The 27,631-nt window shown below is 43.7% G+C and overlaps 1 protein-coding gene across 3 annotated transcripts; it reads left to right on the plus strand.

Annotated features, from left to right (window-relative positions):
* Positions 1-1,718: 1,718 nt before the first annotated feature.
* Positions 1,719-27,106, plus strand: RANGAP1 (Ran GTPase activating protein 1). 3 transcript variants are annotated; one of them, XR_009418479.1, is made up of 18 exons: positions 1,741-1,827; positions 2,448-2,488; positions 4,457-4,586; positions 5,801-5,928; positions 6,846-6,905; positions 7,558-7,737; positions 8,574-8,708; positions 9,916-10,074; positions 10,248-10,361; positions 11,846-11,945; positions 12,663-12,747; positions 13,136-13,280; positions 13,748-13,861; positions 14,184-14,286; positions 16,054-16,142; positions 17,950-18,071; positions 23,330-24,547; positions 25,340-27,106. XR_009418479.1 is itself a non-coding variant. In XM_059472040.1 (17 exons), the coding sequence occupies exons 3-17, from the start codon at positions 4,475-4,477 to the stop codon at positions 23,397-23,399; spliced, it is 1,716 nt and encodes a 571-aa protein (XP_059328023.1). In that variant the 5' UTR covers positions 1,719-1,827; positions 2,448-2,488; positions 4,457-4,474; the 3' UTR covers positions 23,400-27,106. The 3 variants fall into 3 exon arrangements, 2 of the variants coding, with proteins under 2 accessions (XP_059328023.1, XP_059328022.1); XM_059472040.1 differs by having other exon boundaries at positions 1,719-1,827; positions 23,330-27,106; XM_059472039.1 differs by having other exon boundaries at positions 1,799-1,827; positions 2,451-2,488; positions 23,330-27,106.
* The last annotated feature ends 525 nt before the right edge of the window (positions 27,107-27,631 follow it).

The raw sequence follows: 27,631 nt of genomic DNA on the forward strand, positions 1-27,631 counted from the left end.
AAAAGACATCACTGCTGGATGAGAAGAAAGGTTAAGAGGAGATGAGAAAAAAGAGGAACAAAACCAAAATGTACACACAATCAAGAGTTATGCTGGAATAAACACTAGCTTTTAATTTAAGAGCATTCATTTCCAGGACTGCATTTCTCAATTGAAAGTCAAGTTATGCTTTTCTCCATCCCAATTTCCTTTGTCTGTAAGACTGAGAGGTGTCCTGCAAGGTCATGGGGCATGCACCACTCCTCTCATGAAGTAAAATCTTTCCTTAGCTGTTAAAATGAAGATTTTCACAGGTTGCAAGTGCTGTTATTGAGGTCTTAGTCTCATGTGTAGGTAGTCAGCAAGAGTCAAACACTGCAAATCCCTGCTACAAACCACATACAATGTCATAGAAGTTGCTTTGATTTGTAAAGCTATTTTTTAGGAAGAATGAATATATGGATCAATGTATTTGATAAGATCCTGTTTTACTAAAAATTGTGAAGAAGTAATATCCAGTGCCAAATTTCTTGCTTATATTCTCCAGGTTCAAGTTCCTTCTCGAGATCACACTCATTTCGTTCCTCATCAGCTGTATGTATTCTGGCAACTTTATGCTTCTAACATACAGCCAGTCTAGTGTCTAAGTGGTTCTTAATTTTCTTCAGTTGCAAAAGAAACTTGTCTTACTATTTATGAGGCTGGTCACCCAGCACCATCAACTACTGACATTCTTTTCTTGGGTCCCTATAAGCATTTGCTGTTGCTTATTAAAACCACCGTTGGGAAATTTGTGAGAGACTGAAAAATGCCTCTTACAATGTTTTGGCACTAAACAGCAGAATAAATCCTACCTCTGGCCCTCCTCAACAGCAATCTCTCCACGTATCTGCCGCCTGAAATGCTACTTACATTGGTGCCTGTAGGTTGCAGGTTGCAGAGAAGGGACAGAGGTGCTGTGCAAACCCACTGCAGTAGCAGGCAGGTCTGTGCACAGCTCACCCTGCCTCGTCCCATGTACTTTTGTTTCTATACTCAGGAAGAAAATGTCCTGCACAACATGCACACAAACCAAGGCTTTTTCCCATCCTGAAGCAGGAATGACTTTGCACTTGAGGGTGAAAGCAACAGATGAGAGGACATAGTCGTATGCTGTGCCAGAGGTTTAGGTTGGCCATTAGGAAGAATTCAGTCACAGAAAGGGTGATCAGGACAGGCTGTCCAGGGAGGTGGTGTTGTCACCGTCCCTGGAGGTGTTTAAGACTGGATGTGGCACTTAGTGTCATTATCTATTTGATAAGGCATTTTTTGGTCATAGGTTGGACTTGATGATCTCAGAGATCTTTTCCAAGCTAACAGATTCTGTGATTCTGTGAAATGTATTCTTCAGCAGAACGGTCTCAGTAACATGTGAGTATGAACAGGAGGCCCCAGAGACATTATCTAGGCGAGGTTTCACATCAGAAGGTGCTCATGTCCCTCCTGGGGGCTTGCGGGAGCCCTCCCAGCGACCCTTCCGCGAACGGGGGTTGTGAGCGTGGCCCGGCCCCGCACAGCCCGCCCAGGCCCCAGCCGCGCCCGGGGGCAGGACTACAGCTCCCGGCTTGCCCCGCGGCCGCCGCCGCGCGCGCCCCCGCAGCCCCGCCCACGCCCGGCGCGGCCACATCGGCTGCGGCGCGGCGCTGGAGCGCGTCCCGTGACGTCAGGAGGCAGCAGCCAATCCCGGAGCGGGGAGCAGAACTGCCGGCGTTCAAATCCTCCGCCTCCCCCGCCCGCCCCTCACCCAGCGGCCCCGGCGCGGCGGCGTGAGGCTCTCGCGCCTTCCCCGGCGGCGGAACCCCCGAGCAGGTGAGGGGAGCGGCGGCGGCCGCCGCTGCCGTTAGCGGCCGGGGAGGGGTCGTGCGTGAGCGGAGGTGATCCCGCGGGCTGACGCGCTCCTCGGCCCCGCCTGCGGGGGGCGCTCCCAGGCGCAGGCGGGGATCCCCGCCCGTGGGTTCGCGTCGCGCGTGTCCGACCGCGGCTCCCGCTCCGCGCTCCCCGCGCGGGCGGGAAGGGCGATCCGGCGTTCCGGCCGTGCTTTGCCCCGGTGCCTGGGGCGGGAGCGTGCGGCCGGCGCTCTGCTGCTCCCCTCCCGCGGGGGAAGAGAGGAGGAGAGGAGCCTTCGGCACCCCTGGAGCCGGCGGCGCTGCGAGGCTGGCGGGGGCTGGCGGGGGCTGGCGGGGCGGGGACCTCGGCTGTCACCCCGCTCCGCCAGCGCCCCGTGGCTGGGTGAGCTGCAGGTAGCCGGTGTGTTGGCTGTTGGGGTCGACGAAGTGTTATAATTAAAGTATTGAACTAACTTTTTTGATCATCAGGAAGCGTAAAGTTTCATACAAACCCTAAGTGAAAAGGAAGCCTGTCTTTAGGCGTTTTCAGATCTTGGTTGTGTTTGCCAAACAGATTAACTCTTCCTTTTTTCTTCCCCCCAGAAGCTTTCTCTGTGGAAGACTTAACAGTGAAGAGACCTCTGGTAGGTGGACAGTGGGGTGTGGCTGACATGTGCTATAAAACATGCTCCGGGATGTGATGCTGGATTTGTATGTTGAGATTAGAAGGTTGTCTGTGTGTAAGGTGAAGAACGATAAAGGAGATTCAAGGGAAAGAGAAGCTGGGAGGGTGTGAACATCTGTTAGGAAGATGATCATAGTAGAATGGAACTGATTTTTAAGAGTAAAGTTTTTATTTGAACTAGGTGGACAGACTAACTTCTGCAGATATTAACTTCTGTTCCTGTCTGGTAAAAAACCTTTATGGTTTGGAGGCTGTCCTCTTTTTCTTCCTTCTCAGTGTTAGGTTGGCAGAGTCTGGGAATGTCCATAGGTTTGGTATCTGGGTGGTCTGGTAGGAATGGAGTCAGTTACATGGGTTTGATGCCTTAAATTTTAGCTTTCATATTTTCTAGATTCTGTACTGCCTTAAGTGTGTAATTTTGAGCTTCATATAAAGTGTCAGCAAGTTCTCTTCACAGAGCAGTTAGACAAAGCAATCCTTTTCCAGCCTGAGAACCAAGGACACTTGCAGCTTCAGGCCCAAAAAGTGTAAACAGCAGCAAATTGAGGAGAGCAATCTGGGAGGATGGGACTTCATAAGCTGTAATTGGACAATTAACCCCAATGTGTAAATGGACCAAAACTTACAGTATAAGTGGGAAAACTTGTGACCGGGTGTCCCTCTTGGGTGGAGCCACGGCCGGGCTCTTGGACTGCCCAAGGTGTATCCTTTGAAGGCCTTTTAATAAATACCTGCTTTATTCCTTTAACACTGTCTAGCCTCTGGTCCAGGTAGCCTCACTAGGCATCAGATTTCTTTCTAGTGGCAGCACCTACTTGAGAGGATAGTCATCCTAGAAAAATTATGTTCTTCAGCCTTGGAGATTTTCACCCTTTGTTTCCAAAAGGGGTATTAAAATTAAAGACCTCTGAAGAGAAGTCATACTCTGGGGAAGCTGGAGGCTTTACAAATGGGTATCAGGAGGAAAGTATGTGGAGGAAAATACAGAGTTTTTGTATAGGGGATATTTTAAAACCAGCACTGTTGGCCTCAAACAGCTGCAAGAGTGTGGAGTGACTTCTAATTAGACAGGAGTGGAAGGGAACCAATTTTGTGTTGGAGGAATAGAACTTCATCCCTTCTGACATCTAAAGTCTAAGTGTGTGGTTTCTAAGCATTAGTTGTGTGTAGCCTTTATCCCAACAGAGGCAGTGGGATAAGAAATGCACTCTGTTTATCCTGCTCAATGGATGCAGGCCAGTTCCTTCAGACTGTGATTAATATTCATTAAATAATGCTATGCAGATGCTACCAGGCATGGCTGGCTTCAAACTTGTCTCAAGGCTAGATGTTCACTAATTTATTGTAAGATCATCCTGTTTAATGTGTGCTCAGTTTGTGTGGGACATCTGAAAGGAAAGAGCACCCAGGAAGCTGAGAGAGTTTTGCATGCAGCACACACAGTGTTTTCAGCAATGTGGTGGTTCTGGAACTGTGCTGACAAGGGCACTTCTGGGAATATCACTGAAAAGGAAAAGCAACTGTGTTCATTCCAGCTTGCTAGAATGAGAGAGCAGGGGAAGCGTGCAGCACATATCATTATAGGATGGAGGTTGAAATGAGAGGAATATTGCATTGTAATTGTTAATCTTGCACAAAGAATAATGTCTTAATGTGGCCTTAATCCATAGTTTTACCTACTGTTTATTTATGAAGTCTATTGTCAGTGTTGGAAGAGTCAGCACCATCTGACTGGCTGGCTTTGGAATATTAATCTAGCTTAGCTGTCTTAATTGAGCTCTGGGGAAAAGTAGTAATGACATTGAAAACTCAATTAGATATCTGAGTAACAAAAACCACATGAGTGTTCAAATAAATATGGTTATTTGTAAAGATTATGTATTGTAGTTTGAGAGGTTTTATGATGACCGTTTCTTTTAATTGACAGTTCTTAACTTTTGGGAAAATGGCATCAGAAGACATCACTAAACTTGCTGAGTCACTTGCCAAAACCAGTGTGGGTGGTGGACAGTTGAGCTTCAAAGGCCAGAGCCTTAAACTCAACACAGCTGAAGATGGTAAGAGAAGATACCCTTGTTTTGAAAGCATCTCCCTGAGGTTGTCAAATCTTGTGCTAAACTTTCTGCTAATCCTGCATGGACAAGTTGTCATAACATATCTCTGATGGGAGGGTCTGTCAGCTACAGCTGCTCCTGCTAGGGATGTTTCCTCCCCTTCTGGTACCCTGCTTTCACCTGGTGCCCTGGCAGTGCTGCAGCTGCTGTAGCTGGGGTTTGGGTGCCTGGTTTGCAGGTGTTGTATTCTTGGTGTTCTCTCTAAGTGCTTTGGACAGTTACTGGGCATTAGAAGTGAGTGCTCCTTTTGAGAACAGTAAATGAGTGTATCACAGCTCTTGGAGCAAGAGGTGCTCAGAGCAATGAGCTGATGTGTTAGCTTGCTGCAATAGTTCACTTTCTTTTTGTCCTGTTGCTGTCTGTGTGTTTCACAACAAGTCTTACAGTGGCTGCCAATACATTTTCTCCAGATACTTAAGTGTATTAGATCAACATTTCTGCCATGCAAGAAAAACAGCATGTTTTTCAGAGAGGTTATTTGCTATAGTATATAGCAAATTATATATATGTAGTATATATATACTATATAGCCTTTTTTTTTCTTTTGCTAATGCCAAAGGTGGAGCTTTTTTCTAGATTGGTTTAGCAGCTCAAAGGCACTGAACTATGGGGAAAGGCCTTGGAGCTTGGGAACAATAGCCAAGTGCCCATTGGCAGGAGAGATTGCAACTTGCTTCTTTGCCTTGCATGGGATTACTGTAGAGCTAAATTGTTCCACCCTGATACATTTGCTAAACAGACGTTACTTCTGCCAGTCAGTGGGAACTTTTTCCTGTTGGTGTGACAGCAATGCTCATCAGCTTTTAACTTAGTCTCTGCACTTCTACAGGGACATTCACTCTAGCTTTTAATGCATGTGCCGAATGGCAGAAGAATTTTATTTGGGAAGTAAAGAAACTTACTTTTGCAAATAGGAGGATGGCTATCAGAATAAAACATAGAATATAATAGGACAGTAGAATTATGAGAAGGCAGGATAGGGAATGGAGAGTGTCCTTTCTGGTGAGCTGACACTTCAGCTCTCCTCCCATTGCTGTTTCAGATTTTGTTCTAGCTGTTTTTGCTAGAGATTGAGCAAGTTTTACTGGATCTCAGAGGGTTACTGTGGTAACCAAGACAATGGTTAAAAGACCAACCAGATTATCTGCTTCTTGCAGCTGAAGATGTGATCAAGCAAATTGAGGAGTTTGATGGCCTGGAAGCCTTGCGCCTGGAAGGAAACACAGTGGGAGTGGAGGCAGCAAAGGTTATTGCCAAGGCCTTGGAGAAGAAAAGTGAGCTCAAGGTGAGATTCTTAAGAAGAGGGTAGTCCAGGGGAAGAAATAATGTGGAAATACTGAAGGCCTGTCTGGGCTCTTCCTGCAGAAACCTTCCTTGAGTTACCTCTGAAGCTTGCTTGGTGGCTCTTCCAGGAGGAAGAGCAATCTTAAGAAAATACAGCATTACTTGGAGACTTTGGGATAATAGGAATACCTTCTGCATTCCTAGCTTCCTGTTAGAATGCTTCCAATCTTAAAGCTGGGAAGCTGTGTGATGAAGGGTCTTTATTGAAGGCATCATCTGTAAACAAAGCCATGGTAGCAAAAGACTAAGTTCAAATGAAGCTCTCTGAAAAACTGAGTCAAATCTTCTGGAGAGTGAGTCTTCAGAGAATGTCTGAATAGAGAGGAAATAATGGAGGAAATGCAACAGGAGGGTCATCTTTGCACAAGCTGTTTTCCTACTGTTGCTCTAGCCTAATGTTAAGGGGATGCTGTGCTGCTAGAGGCACTACACTGTCCCCTGAAGGAGAGTGCTATGAGACATTGATATGTATTAATCACCCAAATGTGGCTTTTCAAGTAAGTTCAGATTGTTGTGCTTCATACCTTAGTAAAATCTGCATTGCTAATGTATTCTTTTGTTTCCTGTTGGTTTTTTCAGTGACAATTTTCTCAGCAGAAAATAATTCCAGCTTGAACACAAAAAGAGTTCTTGTATAATGTTTATAGTGTGAATTTCAGTTACTTTGTCCTTGCAAGTGAAGTGATTGTAACACTGGTTCTTGCAGCTCTTTAGTACAATCAAATGACAACCTAAGGGAAGGGAGACAGCATTAAGCTGTCTCCAGTGATGTAAAGCATCTTGTGTGTGTAAATGTTTATTACAGCTGAGTTGACCTAAATACTTTAGTGGGTTTTGTCTGTCTGCTTCTTATTTTAGAGGTGTCATTGGAGTGACATGTTCACAGGCAGGCTAAGGTCTGAGATCCCTCCTGCTTTGGTAAGTAAAAACTAGATCTGAGACTTCTAACTAATATAACCTCTTTTCTCACCTGTCATGCTTTTTGTGGGAGTCTGTATTTTGGTACAGAGCTGATCCTTCTCTGTGATGTTAGTGCTAAATGTCTCAGAATAGGTGAGTGGTTCTCTTCTGCTCGTCCTGTGTGAGATGGAGAGGAGTTCATTAAAGGTTAAATGTGAGTCCATGCTGGTGAAGGAGCTTTTCAGTGGGAAATACCATCTTCATGACCCAACAGATAAAGTGAGAGCTAAGCTTTCTAAGTAAATCATGTGGCTGTGTCTTCTAAGACCATTACAGAGCTCCTCATCTCCTCAAGTCCTGTGAAGCCAGAACATAGCTCAACATTGATGAAAACAGTATTTCTTTCAGCAGTGTAGAACAGGAAATTCACTTTGAAGAGTATTTGACTTAAAGGGATGGGATAGAGTCTTGAGGGTTATCTTTGGCATAATTTGTGCAACTTCCTCTCTGGATTTAGTAGTAGACTTTTATTTCCCCATGCAGCTTTGCAGAATGTCTTCAAAGTGGAAATTTTTTTTGCAGCATCACTGTCATACCTAGCCACTGCAGTGATGCTGTCACTAAAAGTTAATCCATTCCCTCCCTCCCACGGCCATCTGTTTCCTCACAGATCTCTTTGGGGGATGCACTCATAGCTGCTGGAGCCCAGCTGGTGGAGCTGGACCTGAGTGACAATGCCTTTGGGCCTGATGGTGTGCGGGGCTTTGAGGCCCTGCTGAAGAGCCCTGCATGCTACACCCTGCAGGAACTCAAGCTCAATAACTGTGGCATGGGCATTGGTGGTGGCAAGGTAAGGCTTATCTCCTCTTGGGAATGAAGTTGGAAGCAATCTTTGGTGATGGCCAACACCCCTGCTTAAGGCAGCTACAAGTACACTGGGTTCTTCAAGCTTGCTCTAGTCAGGTTTTGAATATGGAGACTTCACAAGCTCTGTGAGTAGCCTAGCCCAGTGTTGAACAACCCTCACAGTTAAAAAAGGGAGTTTGTGTGTTAAAGTGGTGTTTTCTCTGCACTTTGTGTGCAGTTCTGTCTGACTCTGCCTTCTTTGTACCACCTTCTCTCCTTATCTTGTTGTTCTGGCTATTTTTACACATGGATAATATGTCCCCCACAGCCTTTTCTTTCCAGCCTTAATCACAGGGGTCAGTATTATCCTAGTGAGTAAAATTCTCCAGTTCTTCAGTTGTCGTTGGCACCCTTTGCTGGACTTGCCCCAGTAAATCCATGTAGGAGCCTGGACACTGTGCTTGATGCATTTTGCAGGGCTAAGCAGAGAAGAATCTCTACTTCTGTGAGTGCTTTTTCCCAGGGCAGCCCAGTAGAATTCCTTTGCTTCAAGTGTGTATTGGTAGCTCATGGTCAACTTCCTACCTATATAAGCTTGCCTGATTAGAAGCAAAATGTTCTTGATGGCTCAGTGTGTTTTAGTGTTGCAAAATTATCAATTCTTTCCTGAGACCAATGTGCAAGTTTTGCAGGTAGAGAGTTTTATTGTATACCTGTTGTAGAAACAAGTAACTGTCAGTGATGCCCAAAGTGTTTCTCAAGAGGTGGATCTATGAAACAGAGTAGGATTCCTGTAGAGTGATATGCTGGGGGAGTATAAGCTGCTTGTTTTATCTTTAGATATTGGCAGCTGCTCTGAAAGAGTGTCACAGGAAATCAAGCGCCCAGGGCAAGCCTCTTGCTTTAAAAATATTTGTGGCTGGCAGAAATCGTCTGGAGAATGATGGTGCCACTGCCCTGGCTGAAGCCTTCGGGGTGAGTATCAAGCCAGAGCTGCTTTGGCAGCAAATTTGAGCAAGGTATGATTCAGTGCTGGTATTAAAGGTGATGCACAGAGAGTGTGCCTCAGCTAGGAGGCAGGAGCTGCTGGTCTGGTCACTAAAGTCACCATGTTTCTTGCTGCTGGAACTGGAGTCTTCAACAAGTGGAATTAGAGTTGCTGACTGAGTGTTTTTGTGACCTGAATTTCCAAACACATAGCTAGTTGCTGTGTAAAGTAGTTACCTGAGGGAGAAATAGTCATCTCCTGAGTAATTTAATAGTCCTGTTCCTTTTCCTCTCTCTGTGCTAATGGTTGGTGACTGGCACTGGGGTGGGTATCCCAGCTTGTTCTCATGAGTGCTGCTTTGCTCAGTCCTCTGGCAAAAGCAGCCTGGTGTTTTTGCTAGGATCATCTGGTCAGAGCTTGAAGTGTTGCCTGGCTTTCTCCTGCTGTCACTGGCCCACTTGCACTTTTGTGGGAGGAAAATGATTCACTGTGATTGGGGCCACCTAATTCCCTCTTCATACTTCAGTTTTTGCTAGAAGTGACTTCTGCATTACAATGCATATTGTCAGCTATATTGACAATGGTATCACAGGTTACAGGTTGACTTTTTTTGTAAAGAACTGCCTAGATGTCATTTTGATTATTCAGTAATCATGGTAAAAATAAGACTTTTTAAATACTACAGTTGTATAACAACATGATTCATGGAGAATCAAGATTGAATGGCACTACTGAAGTGGGATTAATTACTGTGTTATGTGATGTGCTGTTTAGTCCATAAACAATATTTGTACTGGGTTTCTTACATGTTTGCTTCTCAGGTCAAGGCAAAATGTAGATTTTAATTAGAAAATTAAAGTGATGTTGTATGGTCTATTTCAGTGTTCTTGAACCACTGGTGAAGAACTCTTGTTATAAGTTATTTAGAGTAGGCACATAGGACAATGATGCTTGTGTCTCTTTGAATCAGGGCTTTGTATTTATCTGGCACTTGCCATGTGTCTGTGATTTCACTTACATTCATGATAGAATTGCTGGTAGATAATTCACTGTAGAAAAACCAATGGAGTTTTGAAACTCAAAACAGTTTTAAGTAAATCTAAGAGTAGAGCAGCATGCTCTTGAGCTGAGGTTGAATTGAAGCTGAATGCTCTCTAAAAGCTTTTTTTTTTTGTTGTCTACATCCTTTCCCAGATCATTGGGACTCTAGAAGAGGTTCATATGCCACAGAATGGAATTAACCATCCTGGCATAACAGCACTGGCACAGGCCTTTGCTATCAACCCGCTGCTGAAGGTTATAAACTTGAATGACAACACCTTCACGGAGAAAGGAGCTGTGGCCATGGCAGATGTGAGTTGTTTTAAGAAGTTGTTTTGGGTTTTGTCTCAAGTCTGGTTGGCATAAGCACCTTTGGGTTAGTGCAACCATGTCCTGTTGCAGTAGGAAAGCTGACATTCCAGAAGGAATAGGATGTTCACTTACTTGCATGTCCACTTCCACATCTGTGCTGTCTTGCTCTGCAGACTCTGAAGGCGCTCCGTCAGATTGAGGTGATCAACTTCGGGGACTGCCTGGTGCGTTCCAAGGGCGCTGTTGCCATTGCTGATGCTGTTAAAGAAGGGCTTCATAAATTAAAGGTATTGTCTGCTTGCTCTTCAGCTCTTTGCAGAAATGCCAAGTTTTCCATTTCATGTTTCTCTGTTTGTTTTCCTACTGCTACTGATTACTTTAGGATAGGATTCAGTCCCATGCAGGCTCTGTGCTCACAGCTGAAACCAAGAGGCTGTGCTGTGGGTCAGTGGCATCCCACCATCCAGTGAGGGCTGTGCTATGTGGAGGTGAACCAGTGATCTCTTTAGTCTATGTTTAATCTTTTTGCTGCTCCTCGCTCAGCTCAGCAAGTGCTACTCAAGAAATCTGATCATGGCAGTACCTGCTATTAGAACTTCCCAGAGCTTCAAGAGTGGGGACTGACATGAAGGGGACTTCATGAGCAGCTTGTCTTTTCAGCATTTCATAGCTCATACAGTTAGTGCCTTTTCTTTGTTGGAGCGTCAATCAAGGGTTCAAGTATTTTTATTTTTTTGGTGATACAACAGCCTCCTACATCAGTATTTGTACAGGACTTGAATCTGACAACATTCTGGATAGGCTGAAGTCAGAATTGATAACATAAGCAAACTAGGATCTTTAGAAACACCTGCCATGAGTCATAATTACCCTGAGACAGATGCTGAACATGTGATTTCTGAATCTTGCAAAGACAAAAATTAATGTAATACCTATTTGTGTGTATGAACCTGGTATAGAAAGAAGCAGGTTCTTTGTGGTTTGTGATCCCTTGCTTGGTGTTCTACTGTTTCTACTGGAACTTGTCTGAATCTCCCAAGCAAACTTAAGTAATGGGGTATTGAGATGAACAGACAGAAGTTAAGTCATTTTTTCCAGAGCAGAAATGGTTAAGGGAAAGTAGCATGAAGCAATTGCAGCTGATTCATTCTGTTCAAGGACTGCTTCCCTTCTCCTGTTAATATTCAATCCCTTCTCAGGAAGGGATTGATTGAGCACGATGTGGAATGGTGGGGGATGGTGTCTGGCTGTTGAATTCCTTTACTTTTACTAGTCCACATGGTTTCCCTGCTGGCTGGCTCTGTCAGAAGTAGTACCATTCATGGCTTTTTATTTGAAGGCCTTAACATGCAACTGAGGTGTCAAAAGAAATGTGCAATATGCTCAGTACAGTAGCTGCCCTTCTTCTGTTAGACTTACCAGAGTGGGAGTTTTGGAGTGCTCTTGAGACCCTTGATAAGTGAAGATCTTCAGTCAGCTGACTGCTAAGGACTGAAATGTCTGCACCTTTTAGGTGTGCAGTGATTTGTAGGTATTTTAGACTTGCCACCTTTAATAGTGCTGCTCTTAGCCACCAGTATGTTTCAAAATTCCCCTTTTAAGTATATGAGGTAGGAGTATGTCAGGCTTTATTTTCAATTAATAACACTTCTTTTTTGCTGGGAGCCTCTTCAAGTGGGTCTTTCCAGGACACTTGTGAGGACATTAAATTTATGGATATGATAAATTTTAATAGGAATTCTGCAGACAAAATGTTCTTTTGCATTTTTAGGAACTGAATTTGTCTTTCTGTGAGATCAAGCGAGATGCTGCTCTGACTGTTGCTGAAGCTATTGAAGATAAGACAGAGTTGGAGAAGTTGGATCTCAATGGTATGTAGGTTTGCTAGATCCAAGTATGTGTAGTTTGATTCCAATCAGAAACCACTAGGAAGAATGTTGACAGAACCACGTATTCTATTCTTGCAATTGTCAGCATATAAAAAACAGTACTCAGTAGCTGAACTTGCATCACCTTGGGACAGGAAATGGTTAGATCTTGAAAGTTTTCTTAATCCATGAATTCAGTTAATTGGTAAGCATTTTTGGTACACCTGATAAGGTGGAGAGATTAGGCTGATACCTATACCTGTTTTCAGTAAAATTCTGAATTATTCAGTTCTATCTGAGATAATTCATACTTGTAAACAAAAACCTTTTGTGCAGCTATGCAGAAGAGTGTGAGAACTTTGCCTTTGTTGGCTTTTGGTTTTCATACCTTGAGTCACTGCATTTCACTGGTGCTGTGCGCCCTTGTTTTAGAATCACTAAGAACAAGAGTTGTTTAGAGAAATAACAGCAAGTCTCTCAAACTCTGAAGCATTAGGGGATTTTCAGCTCCAACCATTGTGTAATGCTGCTGAAATTTGTTTAACCATCATTTGATTCTGTCTGATAAGTGCAGTTTGTGTTGCTGCCTCTAAGGTGTTGTGCAGAAATGGCATGTAACTGATTTCAGAAACAAGAGCTAGACAAGAATATACAGCTAAGTCCTCAAGAACAAACTCGTGTGCATCTGTCAAGTCCACTCCCTTTCCTCTGTCAATCTAGGTAACTGTCTGGGAGAAGAGGTGTGTGAGCAGCTCCATGAGATCCTCGAAGGCTTCAATATGGCATCAGTGCTGGGATCTTTGAGGTAGGCATGGTACCAGAGTTTAAATCACAATTTTTCTCACAATTTTCATCAAAACTTTCATTGACTTATCTCATTTTAAAATAAGAACTCATTGGTGGTGGATGTTGATCTGAGTGTGGAGCACAGCCAAGGATGTGTCTTAAACTTATTTTGTTTTCATTGATAGACTTATCTCAGCATAAGTAATTGATTGTATTTGATCTTTTCTTGCTGTTCTCAGCTGGGTGACTGATGTCTGAGTGTCCTCTTGGTGTCTTGTAGGTGGCATGTGCTTCTTGCAGTGGGACTTTGAGGAGAGGCTGCTCTTTTTTTCTTGAACAGTTTTGAGTTCCAGTGTACAGGAATTCCAGGTGTGTAATTAATGGAATGTATAACATTCTAACCTTAGTGATGATGAAGGGGAGGAGGATGATGAGGAGGAGGAGGAAGATGAAGATGAGGAGGAGGAAGAGGAGGAGGAACAGCAACAGCTGAAGGAGAGAGGAGCAGAAGAGCAGGAGTCACTGACTCCTAAGAAGATAATTGATTCACAGGTAAGCTTACTGCCAGGTGGATTTTGGTTTCATCAGTTGGAGAAGAGTAAAGGAGGAAATGAGACTGTGGAGTCTGAACTTGAAGTGCTGACAGGCAGTCACATTCCTGCATGGGCTGGCACTATTGCACCAGGGAGACAGCATTAAGGAAATAAAGTGGATCAGTTGAAAAGTGTGTTTTGTTAAAGTGGGCCTGTTGTACCCCTGCATGGAGGGAAGGGCTGAGTAGTAGTGTAACAAGTCTTCCATGTTCAGGAAGTGGTGGGGACCTCATACATGCAGTGCTGTGCCCTTGTGCTGGCACATCCTGGCCACTGCAGCTCTGGGCTTAGGTCAGCCTCAGGCTGTTTCCAAACAGAACAGGTTCTGGCCTGGTATAGCTGTGCCCTGAGCTGTCCCATCTGCTTTTGCCGAACCCATTTATTTACTTCCAAGAATAAACTTGAGATGGATTCCACCTGTTTCAGGCTTCAACTCCAGTGCCATCTCCTCCTGTGGATGTTGCCACGTTCCTTGCTTTCCCATCACCAGAGAAGCTGCTGCGACTAGGACCAAAGTGCTCTGTGCTGATAGCTCAGCAGGTGGGTGAGCTGGTGCTTCTCTGGGCTTGATTTTTCTCTCAAAATTGTTTAATTGCCAGAGAGGATAACTTGACCTAGATTTACATCTTTTCTCCAGTGATCCCAAAGAACCTAATGGAAGCAGATGATGCAGATAATGCTTAAACTGGCATCAGAGCTTCTACATAAAATAATTGTGTTTGTATTGCTTGTGCCTTGTAATGTGGCCAAGGCAAAGCTGATGTCAGTCAGCTGAAGAGCAATTTTTTCCACAGCCCTAGCAGAGTCTCATGTTGTGTAGCTGTCTAGCAGTTAACTGATGCCTATTTTTTTCATCTTTCAGACAGATACATCTGATGTAGAGAAAGTAGTTACAACCCTCCTAAGGATATCCTCAGTCTTCAAAGATGAGGCCCCAGTGAAAACAGCAGTGCATGAAACAACAGGTGATTGGGCCTTTCTTCACTTTGTGCTGTGAGCTGGTTCAGTGCCATAGGCACCACTGCAAGGTGGGCAAGGCCCCTGTGAGCCAGGCCATTGGGCCTTTTTGTCCCTGGCAGATAACAAAGTTCCAAGCTGTTCCAAGTGCCCTGCTGTTGTGTAGAGTGGAAGATTCATTCTGAACCTGGCAGATTTTGTGGTGCCAAAGCCTGTCTCTGTTGTAGTGGCCCAGTGCTGCCCTTACTGCATCTTCTTGATGCTGGGCTGTCCATAGCCAGTAGTTCTGTGTTTTAAGGCCAGTTACCTTTACAAGGCTGTTTATTTAAAAAGTGTTTTGCAGGAAGTGCCTCCCTAAGTATAGTATTATGAGATTGTAAAGAGAGACCTCTTAGTTGACGTCTCGTATCTTTAATTTCTTCAGGAAGCAGAGATTTCTAACATGGGGCAAGACACAGAAACCAATCTTCAAAGAAAGGACCATTTCTCACACTATATTGGAGTAGTAGTTTGAGTTAGGTCTGATTAGTCTGTGGACTACTAGTATATTCCTTCATGGTTTTGTTTGGAAATAGGAATTTCCAAACAATCCTGGGTATCTGGCCACTGCCTTTCATTTTTTTCCAATCTCCCAGTTCAATTCTCCCACACATGAGCTACCTATCATCATTGTGCAAAAGAATTTAATCAATTATTTTGAAGACCATTTAAAGTGGTGTACTGTGCATTTCCCTAGTTTGGAATTCACAGATGTGGTGAAACTGTTTTACAAACAGTAACACAATAGCTCTCTGCAGTTGATTATGAATTCAATCAGTGAAAAATAGTTAGGTGGCACCTCACTGAGTTACTGCACCTTGGCTCATGCCTGTTATGAGTGGTCTCCAATAAAAAATGGAACAAAAGATATTAGTGTTGTCTCAAGTTGGTTTGTTTACATATTTATTCCTGCTTTTTCAGGAAAGGTAGAACCTGGCAATTACTTTCTTTCCATAAAAGCAGTCATCTGCTGACAGTGAGGGCCCTGGTTAATGTCTGGCACTGTTCTATAGCCACTCCAGTGAATTCTGCCCATTCTAAGAAAACAGAATTGTCAGAGGTCAAAAATGGGTCGCCTTGCCACCTTGTACACATGAGAGATTAAAGCACTGGTTTGCCCATTGTTTGTGGCATAGTATTGGTCCTGAGGGAGCCCAGAGAACAGCTGAACAAACTTTCTTGTTGTGTTCTCTCATTGTTTGTGGTTTCAAATGAAAGGTGAATTGTTGCTGGCCTTTAAGAAGGCAAGACTCTACCTTTTGATGAGCTCTAGCTCATCTGCTCGTGTTTGTATGCATGCTTATATGTATGTATGTGTACATACATATATGTATATGTATGTGGTGTGCACATACATACATGTAAACATATACCTACATATATGTTTGTATGTATGTATGTGTACCCCACAGCATGCTCAAATGCACTGAGCAGAGCAGCTGGTGGTGTATAGGACTGGGGGTATTGCATGTGAAGCTTGGCAGTGTGGGAATTCTCATGTGAGCTTTGTGTGTTTTGCTGGATGTTTTACATTTTGATTTTTCTTCTTTATACTTAAGGTATTTTATCTGTCTTAATGTTTCAGAGCTTATAGCTATAGAGACAAATGTAATCTTAACAGATACTGTATCACAAAACTGATTTAACAGCTGAGTTTCTGTATGATCTATTTTAATCCTAAAATCCATTATTGTCCTTTTTTTGTGTTGATTATACCAATGTGCTTATCTCTTTAGATGCCTTGATGAAAAAAGCCTTCAGTTCTGCCACATTTAATTCAGATGCATTCATCTCAAAACTCCTGGTCCACATGGGACTGCTGAAGGTGAGGAAGCAGGAAAGAGTTAATTCATGGTCTGTTTAGGCTGTTGAAGGCCAGACTGGGAGGATTTTGGGTAATTATGTTGCCATGGAAGCAGCTGGGTGCATGTGCATGCCTGATGCCCAGGGACAATGGAAGTCTGCAATTTGCAGTTTCTGCTGGACCTGCAAGGTTGCATTAGGATGAAGGATGTGTCTCGTTTTTTGTACAACTCCTGCTTAATGTGCTCTGCATTTTCAGTCCTTCCCTGAAGGTAGGGAGGCTCAGGTAGGGCAGTAAGGCAGCTGCTGGACTGTGGTGTCTATAAAAGCCATGTCAGTGTTAGTAGTTACTGGGGTCCTTTAGGGCATTTCTTGAGAGCATGTCTCACAAATGTGTATTATCTCTCATGCCGGATCAGTGACATTCAACTTCATGCTTTGGAGACTCTTTGCCAAATGCTAGTGTTAAGTAATTAGTTGCAAGGAATAAACTGATTGTGAGAACATGGAGGGTCAGTAGGAAGCCTGTGATTTTCATAGAATTAGTGGCTTTATTTTCAGTGAGGTGACTGTGGAGTGGTTCTCTCCACAGAGAGAGAACACCTTTTGCCTGCTTGAGCTACAAGGGTAAGTGTTTCTCACTGCCTTAAGGCCTGGAAGCTGGGAATATAAACTTGGACTAAGACAATTCTAAACTACAGAAAAGCCATAATCTGTTACAGCAGCCTGCTATTAAGCAGGTTTATGAATGTCCTTCTGGTACTATCCAGCTTGGCATTCAGACCCTCATTGACATGCATGGATATGATTTCATTTCCTAAAAATCAGTTTTGCTTCTCCCTATACTGGACCAGCACTGAGCTTCCCACTTCCCAGAAAGGTCAGTGGAACCCAAGATGGCATTTGGTTCTGCAGAATGCCTGTTTTGGGCACTGCCACCTACCTCTTGCCCATATGGAAAATAGCAATAAGCATGAGGCACAAAGCACAAACCTGTGCTCCTGAAGAATTCTTTCAAGCTGGGAAGTGGCACTGAGGATAAAGCCCAGGAGGATCAGCCTGCTCATTCACATCTTGGATGTGCCTAATTCATCCCCAGTCCCCTGCTTGTGGAGACTACATTTTCAGTCCTGTGTAGCTGGAAACATGTGAGCAAGAGATATTCTTAATAGTGTGAGCTCCAAGGTCATAGAGCAGGAACGCAGGTCTGGGCCCTGTTTGCAGAGTAAGGAGTTTTGTTGAAATGCCAGAGAAATAAATGAAAACAATGCAAGAGTTGGTACATGCAGGGTAACATCACATTAGGAGTAAGAATAACTTATGCTTCATGTAAGCAAGGGGGTGACTGTTGGCCTTGCCTTATCTTGTACATAACTGTGAGAGCAGTTCTGGGAACACTGCATCACATTCTGACAGCCTGTCAAAGAGCTGGAGGTGGTATAAAAATGAGCTACAGAGTAATACAATAAAAATTGTTAAGGCAACTGAATTCTTTATGGACTGAAGTCTCGTGAAATTCCTCAGGAAAACACTTTGACACAGCCTCTGAGAAGATTTGGCTGTTTCACTTGCAGTTTCACTACTTCCCTTTCCCTATTAGTACTACTGTCAGTTGATAAGTACTAGAATGTTCTTGATGCATTATTTCAGGTGCTGGGAGACTATGGGATTGGCTACCTTTGTCTTGTGCTTAATCTAGTGACCAGCTTTCTCTCCTGCAGTGAGAGGTGTGGGAGCACTTCATTCAGCAGAGAATTCCTTGTCTGTGAATTACAGTGGCTAAATCAAATCCCCTTTGTCTGATGTCTGATTTCTTGTCCATTTCTCAGAGTGAAGAGAAGATCAAAACTGTACCAAGTCTCTATGGTATTCTTATGACTTTGAACCATATGGTCCAGCAGGATTATTTCCCTAAATCCCTGGCCCCAGTTCTCTCAGCTTTTGTTACAAAGTGAGTATTGTATTTGCCATGCAGTCTTCTCTGTGGGAGCTTGTGCAACTCTTTGAGGGTTAATAGCTACATGTAAGCTGTTGTGAATGCCCACTGAATGTCTGTTCTGCACGTGAGAATTAACAGTTTAATAGGCCTCTATTTTATCTTGTTTACTGCAGTATGTGAGGTTCAGAGTTAAAAAAAACTCAAAGAGGGAAAAGTGGGAAGTTGGCTTTGCAAGGAAGTGGCTCTGAAGGAGGGATTGCTCATGCCTCTCACAGAAGAGCTGTTTTGAGCTTAAGGAAACCTGCTGGGTTTCTGGCCACTGCATGAGTGAACTGTGCATGCACTGGATCTAACTATGCCCTCCAAGTCCTCCTTCAGCGTTGAGAGGGTCAGCAGAGCTCTGCCAGAGTTGTCATGCTGTGTGACACTGAACACCGGCAGATGAAAACTGCAAAACACAAAGACTGAATTTGTTTTTAAATGGAACTTCCTACTGTGACAGCAACAAAGTTAGTGATTTTTCTGAGAACTGAATGGGGAAGCATAAGTACTGAAGAAGCTGCTTGTACTGACTGCCTGTACTGAACGTTGTTACTTCCACAAGAGGTATAGAACCAACCCCTGCCCCCACCAGCTTTAGCTTTTTTGACGTCTTAAATGGCTATGGAAACCATATCTCTACTGAATTAAATCAGTGTCACCTTCAGCATTGATATTTAGGGGGAAAACCCCACCAAACAGATTTACAATAGGATAGCATACTACTGTTCAACTGTCAGAGGATAAGCAGTCCAAAAATGTTACCCAGGCAAAACAGCAGAGGCCTGAAATCTGTTTGGAGCTTGGTGGCTGGCTCAGCATGGACTATGTGCTGTGCAGGGTGAGAGCAGGTTCCAGAATGAGGCTTAAACCTTCGTGAATTTCATGGTAAAATGGTTGGCAGCAGCTGCTGAGGATCCCTTGCTGGTGAAAGGTGGAGGCATCAGATAGTTGTGGTCAGTATGAAACATGGACAGTAGGAATGCAGTCAGATACTGCTGGTCTGTCTTGGTCCTGCTGGGCTTGGAAGCTGGCCCAGTTGTGATGGGGGGAAAGAATTTTTCCAAGCATTGGTGTGGCTGTAGCTGTCAAAACTGATATGGACACAAACCATACTAATGTCAGTTTTGGAAAATAAAGCATCTTGTTTACACATGTGCGCATGCTAACTGGAGGCTCTTCCTGTGGAACACTTTGCCTGCTGCCTCCTCTCTTTGTGTTGATCAGGTTAAGACACTTAGCCTTGCCAGTGACCATGTGCTTTGCCAACTGAACAAGTATTCCTCCAACTCAGTCATTATAGGTTTAAGCAAGAAGTACCAGGACTTGCCATATCACTGAATTTCTGCTCTTTCCTACACTGATGCCTTGCTCTTGCTTATTCATCAAGCCCCAGCCCTCAAAATGGAATTTAAATTGCTGGGAGCTGAGAGTACAGGAGAAAGACTTTGGTTTGGGGCATTTGACTGTTCTAATTGTTTATGTCAGGTAGCAAGGCCCAGAGTAGCCTCTTAATTCTAAGTGTCCTAACACATCTTGTTCAGAAAAGGCACATGGACAGGAAGAGGGGAGACACGTGTATGTAGGCTTTTCTCAGAAAATGTTTTTAAGCTGTAGCTGATTAAAAAAAAGTAAAATTTTGGTCTTTATGAATCCATCAACAACAACCCTATTGAAGCCAGAGCCAGCATTTCACTACAAGAACAAGAGGGGAGAGTCTCTTGAGGGAAGGTTCAGACTGTTCATAGGCTCTGTAGAAGCTGAGTGAGAGCTGAGAGCCTTCCTTAGTGAAAGGCAGTTCTTCCTGCCTTCCTGTGGTATGGGCCTGTGCTAATCCAAGCCTCCGCTGGCCCTGGTGCTATGAAATGCTTGGAGCTGAGGTTTGCTGCTTTACAGACTTGCTGCAAGCTGTGATTTTAAAGGGAAGCTTTTGTCCTGTGCTGCATAATGAAGTTCATACTAGATACAAGCAATCTATCTCTGTTATATGAACATAGGCCTTTCCCTTAAGGGAACAAGGACAACAGCTCTTAAATCTGTGCCTGGGTAAATGTAAACAGTTCAAGAACCCCCCCAGTCCAGTTAAAACAGCCTGGTGTGGTTTCACCCCAGCTGCCACCAGAGCCCCATACAGCCATTTACTCTTGGCCCAGTGGGCTGGGGAAGAGCAGGGAAAGACTGAAAGTGAGAAAACTTGGGCCTTGATGTGAAGGTGGGTTAATAGGTAAAGCAAAAGCTGCATCTGCAAGCAAAGCACAACAAGGAATTAATTCATCACTTCCATCATCTCCAGGAAAGCTCCAACATAGCTTCTTCCTTCTGCTTTATCTGATGAGCATGATGCCATGTGCTATGGACTATCCCTTTGGACAGCTGGGGTCAGCTGTCCTGGCTGTGTCCCCTCTGGCTTCTTGTGCACCCCTGGCTTACTTGCTGCTGGGGTGGGGTGAGAAACAAAGTGCCTTGATGCTGTGTGAGCCCCGCTCAGCGGCAACTGAAACATCCCTGTGTTAGCAGCACTGCTTCCAGCACAAATCCAAAACACAGCCCCTCCCTCCTGTGAAGAAAATTATCCCAGCCAACACCAACACACAGCTTCTCAGTTAACTTCTATCTTTTGTCTCTTCTTGGAATTCAGTCAGAATAAAATTGCAATCTTAAAATTAAACCTCTGCCTGGTTAACCTAGTAATGTTCAGAACTTATCTGGCCTCTGTTTCTGCAACAAATCCAATTCCACTCTGTCAAACCTGTAATTTCTTCACTTGCAGAAAACTACTATGCATTTTTGTGGTATTTTCTATTTTTTTTTCTCCTTTTGGTTTGCAGTTAGCTCTTCTGAGCTTTTAGAGCTGTAAAGTTCTTGTAGCTGCCTAGGCCAGAGCTCTGCTGTCTTTCACTGCAAGGGGCTTCTGGAACAGGCACTTACCTCCTTCCTTTTGTGACAATTTGTTGTTGTAGGCAGTGTTCTCTATTCCATAATAATTACAGAATTTTGGGTACAGACTGTAAACAGCATCCATCTTACTCTGCTTTCTGTCAAGCCTTATTTGGGTTTTTTGGACGCAAGAGGGTGCTGTGAATCCACATGTGCTTTTCCATAATTTTTTAAGTGGAAATACTGAAAGTATGTGGATGTCTGCCTGCCCACCTGTGATGTGCTGGAGGTGATAGGTTTGTGTTTGGTTGGTTTTTTGGGGTATTTTTTTTTAATGTTGCTCTTTGATGTTGAATTGCACCACATCACTGGTCTCTTTCAACAGTCTGTAGCACAGAGGGGCTGGCAGGTAACTCCACAGCAAATAAGGAGAATTTTATGGCTAGAGGAGGCTTAGTGTCAGGAGAGGGGGCTGAGGGATCTTGTCTGTGATCAACATCAGTGGTTCAGGTTCTCTAGTTCCAAAAATGGGCAGCTGCCTGGATGGAGCCAGCTCCCTCATTGCAAACAGGGCTGGGTCTTCCAGAGATGAGGGCTGAAATATATCTCCAGCACTTTGAAGGTCAGCTCCAAGCTGTGATTCTGTGACACTGTGTGTTCAGTGTGAATGGCCTTGGGGGGAATAAAAAGGGTTGTCTTCTCCAGGATGTGCTTCTGTTAAAGAGCAGCAGCCATGGAGTGAAGTACCAAACAACCTCTGAAGCTCTTGGTTGTGCTCTACATCTGGAGGTGAACTCCTTGCTCCTTCCTAGAAATTCCTCTCTTTATTTCAGCTCACCCCTTTCCCCAAATTGAGTAGCCTTTACACCTGTGCATTGTTAAAGGTTATTTTGCTGAGGTGAGGTGGGAGAGAGGTAAAATGATTGATTTCTATTCTCAGAACAATGGAAAATATTGGATTAAAATTCTTTGGAGTAAGTTCCCTAATGTATGGATTGAGACTGGTAAAAGTTTCAGTGATGCTGAGCCAGCAATTAGCCTGCAGAAACAGAAATGTACATTACTGGGGGGCAATGGAAACATTACAGAAATTTATCCTCATGTTAACCCTGCTGTGAGTGTATTTCAATGGTTTAATTTCAGGGAGCAGGTTATTCTGTGTAAATCTGACTTAGCTATTGCAACCTCTGTCCTGGGCCCTTTCAGGTGATGCTCTGCATGTTCTGTGGGCTGTTTGTAAGGCACCCTGAAAGGTGACCCTGTTGTATTTTTCCCAACCTGGAAATGAAACTTGAGATAATTTCAGTAAGGAGGTAATATAAAAGGGGATCTTAAATAAAAGGGGATCTTTATTTGAAGATCTCCAGAGGCAGTTATGGGAAGATGTCCACAGAAGTCCACCCCCCGCCAGGGGTGAGTACATTTTATAGGTTTTAGAAAACTAGTATATTTGATAAGAAGCACCAATTAGGAGGACAAGTGGTGATGCAATTCCCCCCAGGTTAAGCCCCTTCTCTGGAGCCTCCCCCTTCAGCACTGGCTGTGCTTTGTCCATGAAAATGTATCTTGGTTCCCAGGAAGAACCAAGATAGTATGGAGCCTTGTACCTCCTGAGGCTTGGAGCTCTGGAATTTGTTTTGTCTTTCTGCTTAAGGAAAGGCTATGAAAAAGTACTGGGAAAACTGGTCACTAATACAATAGACCACAGAGCTGCAAACACATGTGTGAAGATTACAGAGATCATAGAAAAGAAAAAAAGGCAAAACCTAAATGGTGTCTACCCAGCAAAGCCAGTCAGGTGTTACTTGACATCAGGGAAGAGTAACAGGAGGTTATGCTGCCTCTTTTAAAGACTTTAAAAGTCCTGAGACCAAAGTCATCATTGGATAGCTAGCAGATGACTTGGTGAGGAAAGATTGGAGTGCTCACAGGATAATCTCCTGTGTTTTGGGGCTCTAAACAGTGAAACTTTATGGGAAAAACCCTTTGCCGGAAGAGAGGGAAGGGGGTTTCCACCTCCATCATTGTACCCAGAATGAGACACTGGGCTGCAGAGATAAAAGTCAGTAGCAGATTGTTTATAGTTATGGAAATAAATGTTCTGATTCTTGGCCATTGGCTTCCTGACTTGGACTCTCAGGAGAGAGTTTTCCACAGCAGGCTCTGAATGGGAAGCAGTGATCTGGGCAGCAGTGATGGACTGGTACTGGAAAAGGTAACAGGGCAAAATCTGTAGGTTTTGGGGCATACGCATCCAGTGCATTGGAAACAGTGTTTATTTGCTTAGTCAAAGGCAGACACAAAGCCATTCTTAAATTCAGTACTTTAAATCTCTCTCTCCCTTCTTTCCACAGACCCAACCGTGCCCTTGACTCCTGTTCATTTGCTCGCCACATGCTCTTACAGACCCTCCACCAGCTGTAGGAGACCAGAGCTGCCCTTCCTTCCTTCCCTCCTTCCCCATGGGACTGCCATCAGCAGAGAACTCGGAGCTGCATAGTGGGAGAGGATCCCAGAGCCCATACAGACATGCTCTCCTTTTTTTTCCCCCTGTAGGAAATCTGTCCTTTCTTCTGCTTTCATAAACTTGAACAAATCCTGCTGAATTGTCTTCCTACTCCTCTTGAAGTGATTCCCTGGTCTGTAGGGCAGGTGCTTACGCTAAAATAAGTCTGTACTGCTGTGAGCTGAGCATGAATTGAAGAGTTCTCCATTTTGGTTGCATTGCCAAGGATGCCAAGACTAACACAGGGCCCAGAAGAGCTCTCATCTGGATCAGCCCAGTTGGGCATTCTGTTTTATTGGACTTTGACTCCTGCCTTATAGCATTTAGCACTGTGCCAGAGGGAGGCTGTGCTGCTGCCCTGCTTCTCTGAGCCAGAGGGGTGAGATGTGATCCCCTTTGGTTCTTCTTTCAAGTCTGTTGTCAAAGGTAGTGTGTGGCTGATTCTTATTTTAATATCCTCTTCACCTTCTGCTGTGGCTTGGAGTATTTGTGTAGTGTGGTTGATCCTGGTGGCCATTGCTTAAAGGAATGAACATACTTTATTGTAAATTTTTTTTGCCATTGCCTGTGTTGTTTATTCTTCCTGCCCCTTTTCCTTCTCACCCTAATTAAATAGGCTTGGTTTGGAAATGAATACAGTCCATGAAATCCCTGTGGAATGTGTCCCTTTCTCTTCCCTTTGACAAAACACTGGGTCTGTGTGCACTGGTCACATGTTTGAAAGCCAAGCACATGTAAAAATATGGAGAGAGAAGGCTGTGCTTTTCTCTTGGACTGAGCAAGTAGCAGCAGATGCCCTTAAATCTGTCTGGAGGATTGTCCATGTGTCCATACAGCCCTCTGAGCCACCATGACATTCCTCCATACAACTTACAAATGTTTATGTCAATTTCCTGAAATGTTATGTAAATAAAAATTAACTCCACAGCCTTATCATCATTTCTAAAGCCTACACTGGGATTTGGAAGCCTATTTTGCAGCTTTATGTGATTGCAGAATTTGCAGTGGAACACAAAATGGGACTGGAATGGAGCCTGGTTTGTGTGAGGAGACAGGCACCAGTCAGGTGAGCAGCCAAGCTATCGAGTCACAGACCTTGTTTGTGCAGCCCCCCATCTCTTCTCTTGGTGGTCTCCTGCTCCTGTCCAAAACAGGAACGTGGCAGAGGAGCACATTTCCCTCCAGGCATCTTCAAATTCCTATTTAGCACAGTCTAAACAGGAAAAGCAGTGCCAACACTTATTAGCAGTAGCCTGGTACTCTGCTGTAAGTAGTATGAGGCAAACATTGAACTTGTTACTGTCCCACATTCCCAGGATGAGGTAAATTTAAGCCCTTCATCTCATTGGCTGAAAAACCAGGCTGGAATTGAAAACTCCATCACAAATCTTTCTGGTGTGACCTCATGTAGAGTCAAGATTTGGCCAGCCCATGTCTTGCTGGATTTCCCTCTGGAAAGCTGTGACTTGATGCTCTGACCATTTGAATGCTGATTTTTTTCTCTGCCTCTTATCAAATGCATGGAGTAGTTCTTGAATTTTGCAGTGGTTGTGAAAAAATGAATGTAATCAAAGGCCCAGATCTGTTGGGCAGAGCTCCATGGACTTGGTGAGGTTGTACTGCCCCTGCATTCATAGAGGTTAGATGGTTACAGACTCAGGAGAGCAAAGTGACATTTAGGGCTTTGGCCAGATTCCAAATTGGTGTGGTCAGTCTTGCTTTTCTTCAGAATTTGGAGCTTATTAGCTTATATCTACTAGCCCTTTGTAAATATGCAAAATAATATTTTTAAACATGGCCTACTTAGCAAACCAGGACACACAGCTTGCAAAAATGTGTCTGTGCTTTGCTCTTACAGCACAGTGGCTCTGTATGGAGTCCTCTGATTCTGCACATCTACAACTGTTATAATGTACTGTGGTTGTGGGTGCAAAGCTCACAAGCAGGTGAGGAAAATGGAAGCTCCAGCTCAGATTCTCAGCCACAGTTCTCAGACTGCAGATGAGAATTTCTCTCCAGACAAACAGGGAGGAGTTCAGATGTTGTGATGTATTCTATAGGACAGCAACACCTCTCTTTGGGCCTCATTTTCTTGAAGATGAGAAGAAAATAATTTTAAATTAATTCTGGCTTGTTAGAACTGTCAGAGTCCCTCACTCTTCCACTCTTCATTCGCCTTCCTGAGGAAAGAAGCCTTTGGATCCAGCAGCTGACAGGAAACACAACTAATGATGATTATTTGTATAATTTAAAAGTACCTTCTCTTCCTTTCATTTGGGAACACTTGCACTTTCTCCCTGTGTCCCTGAGTTCAGCTGAGCAGCAGCCAAACAACATCACTCAGTAATTTCATCAGTCTTTTAGAAGGACAAGACAAGCAAGAGAGCAAGGCTGAATTAAGAAGGGCTTCTCTGTGATAGAGCTGGAAAACCTGAATTTCAAATTAATCTAAGAAACACAAGAAAAAATATTTAATCTCCCTGACTGTAGGATGACCAGGAGCAAAAGAAGAAAAAAAAAAAAAGATGGGTGGAATTTTTAAAGCTCATTAATACCTTTGGAGGAAAGTTTGCTGTAAAACATCATCTCTGACTTCTTGCAAGCCTGTGAAACTAACAGAGGTTCTGGGTCCTAAAATACAACAAATGCTGAAGAAAAGGCATAAATGGGAAAGCCAATTTCATCAAACTTTCCAAAATCATGCTACCAGTTAACTATTCAGTCCTTTCATTAAATCACAGATTCCCAGAATGGTCTGGGTGGAAAGGACATTAAAGCTCATCTCATTCCCCTCATGGGCAGGGACACCTTCCACTATCCCAGGCTGCTCCAAGCCCCATCCAGCCTGGCCTTGGATGTTTCCAGGGATCCAGGGGCAGCCACAGCTTCTCTAAGCAGCCTGTGCCAGGACCTCACCACCCTCACAGGGAAGAATTTTTGTCTTCAAGAAAAATTACCCAGCAGATCAAAGTTTTTCACGATTTCCCTTTTTAAAGCAACAAGGAAAAGCAAAAACTCGCCTAGGAAATTAAAAATTCTTCTTAAAAATGTATCAATTTATACTTTCTAAGTGAAAAGAGAATCTGTGACAATATCACACTTCTTTTTACAAAGGACTGTTTTTTTTTTTAATTTTCGGGGAAAGATTCATATTTATGTGATCCCCCCTAAAAGAAACAGAAAATTAGATAACACAAATATGCAGTGATAAATCAGTTATTGTACCTAAAATTTATATCCACGAGCTATGAAATAATAAGCTTGAACATCATCCTATACTCATCTACCCCCAGAAAAGTTATTTACCATTAGCAGCCATCAAATCCCATCTCAGAGCTCTGCTGGGAGGGATTCCTATTGTGCTGCAATCCAGAACTGCCCTCATGATGTAACTCAGCTTTTAAAGGTAATAACAACCTGGTTTTGTCTGTCTTCAAGAAAAGATCTTTTTGGGGGGATGTGGTGTTGGTAGTATTTGGGTTTTTCTGATGGGTGGCAGTGACAGATTTTTTTATATTGATTGTGGATACTGATTCTCATTGTTTCTGAAGAAGAACCCCCATATTTATAGATCTCCCATTTAGATCTCAAAGTGCTAAATAAAGGTGGATTCCACTTTGGTTTAGACCTGGCTCTGCCTGTTGCTTTCAAGGAACATAAAATGTTTCTCATTTTAGGTTTTACTAACTCCTTCCAGAGCTGATTTATGTAAATAACTTGTATCTCCTTCCCTGGCCTTGCTGGCTGCCTCTGTTCTGCTGCTGGTTTTCATTCAGGGTGTTAACTTCAATTCAAGAGCCCGTTTGCTTGAGGGTCAGTAGAGCTCCCAATGAGCACAATCACACTTAGACTTTGCCTCTTGCACTCCTGCAATCTGGGGATAAAGGGAAGTAAAGTTCTGATCTGGGACCTTGGATTCTTTAAATTGCTAATACAAACTCCCAGACACAACATTCTGAAAGGCTGGGTTTGTGAGTATGACTTCTCTTTGGTCCTTGAGTTGGGATTGAAATTTGTTCCTTGGATTTTTTTGGCCTTTGAAAAGGCTGGATAAACTTCTAAAGTGGGAGGTGTGGAATTGTCAAAATCAGCTCCTCTGATCTCAAACAGAGGAGATTTGTGGTTTTTCCAAGCTCAGCTAAACCTGCTC

The sequence above is a fragment of the Ammospiza nelsoni genome, chromosome 5 (assembly GCF_027579445.1).
Source record: "Ammospiza nelsoni isolate bAmmNel1 chromosome 5, bAmmNel1.pri, whole genome shotgun sequence".
Taxonomy (NCBI): Eukaryota; Metazoa; Chordata; class Aves; order Passeriformes; family Passerellidae; genus Ammospiza; species Ammospiza nelsoni.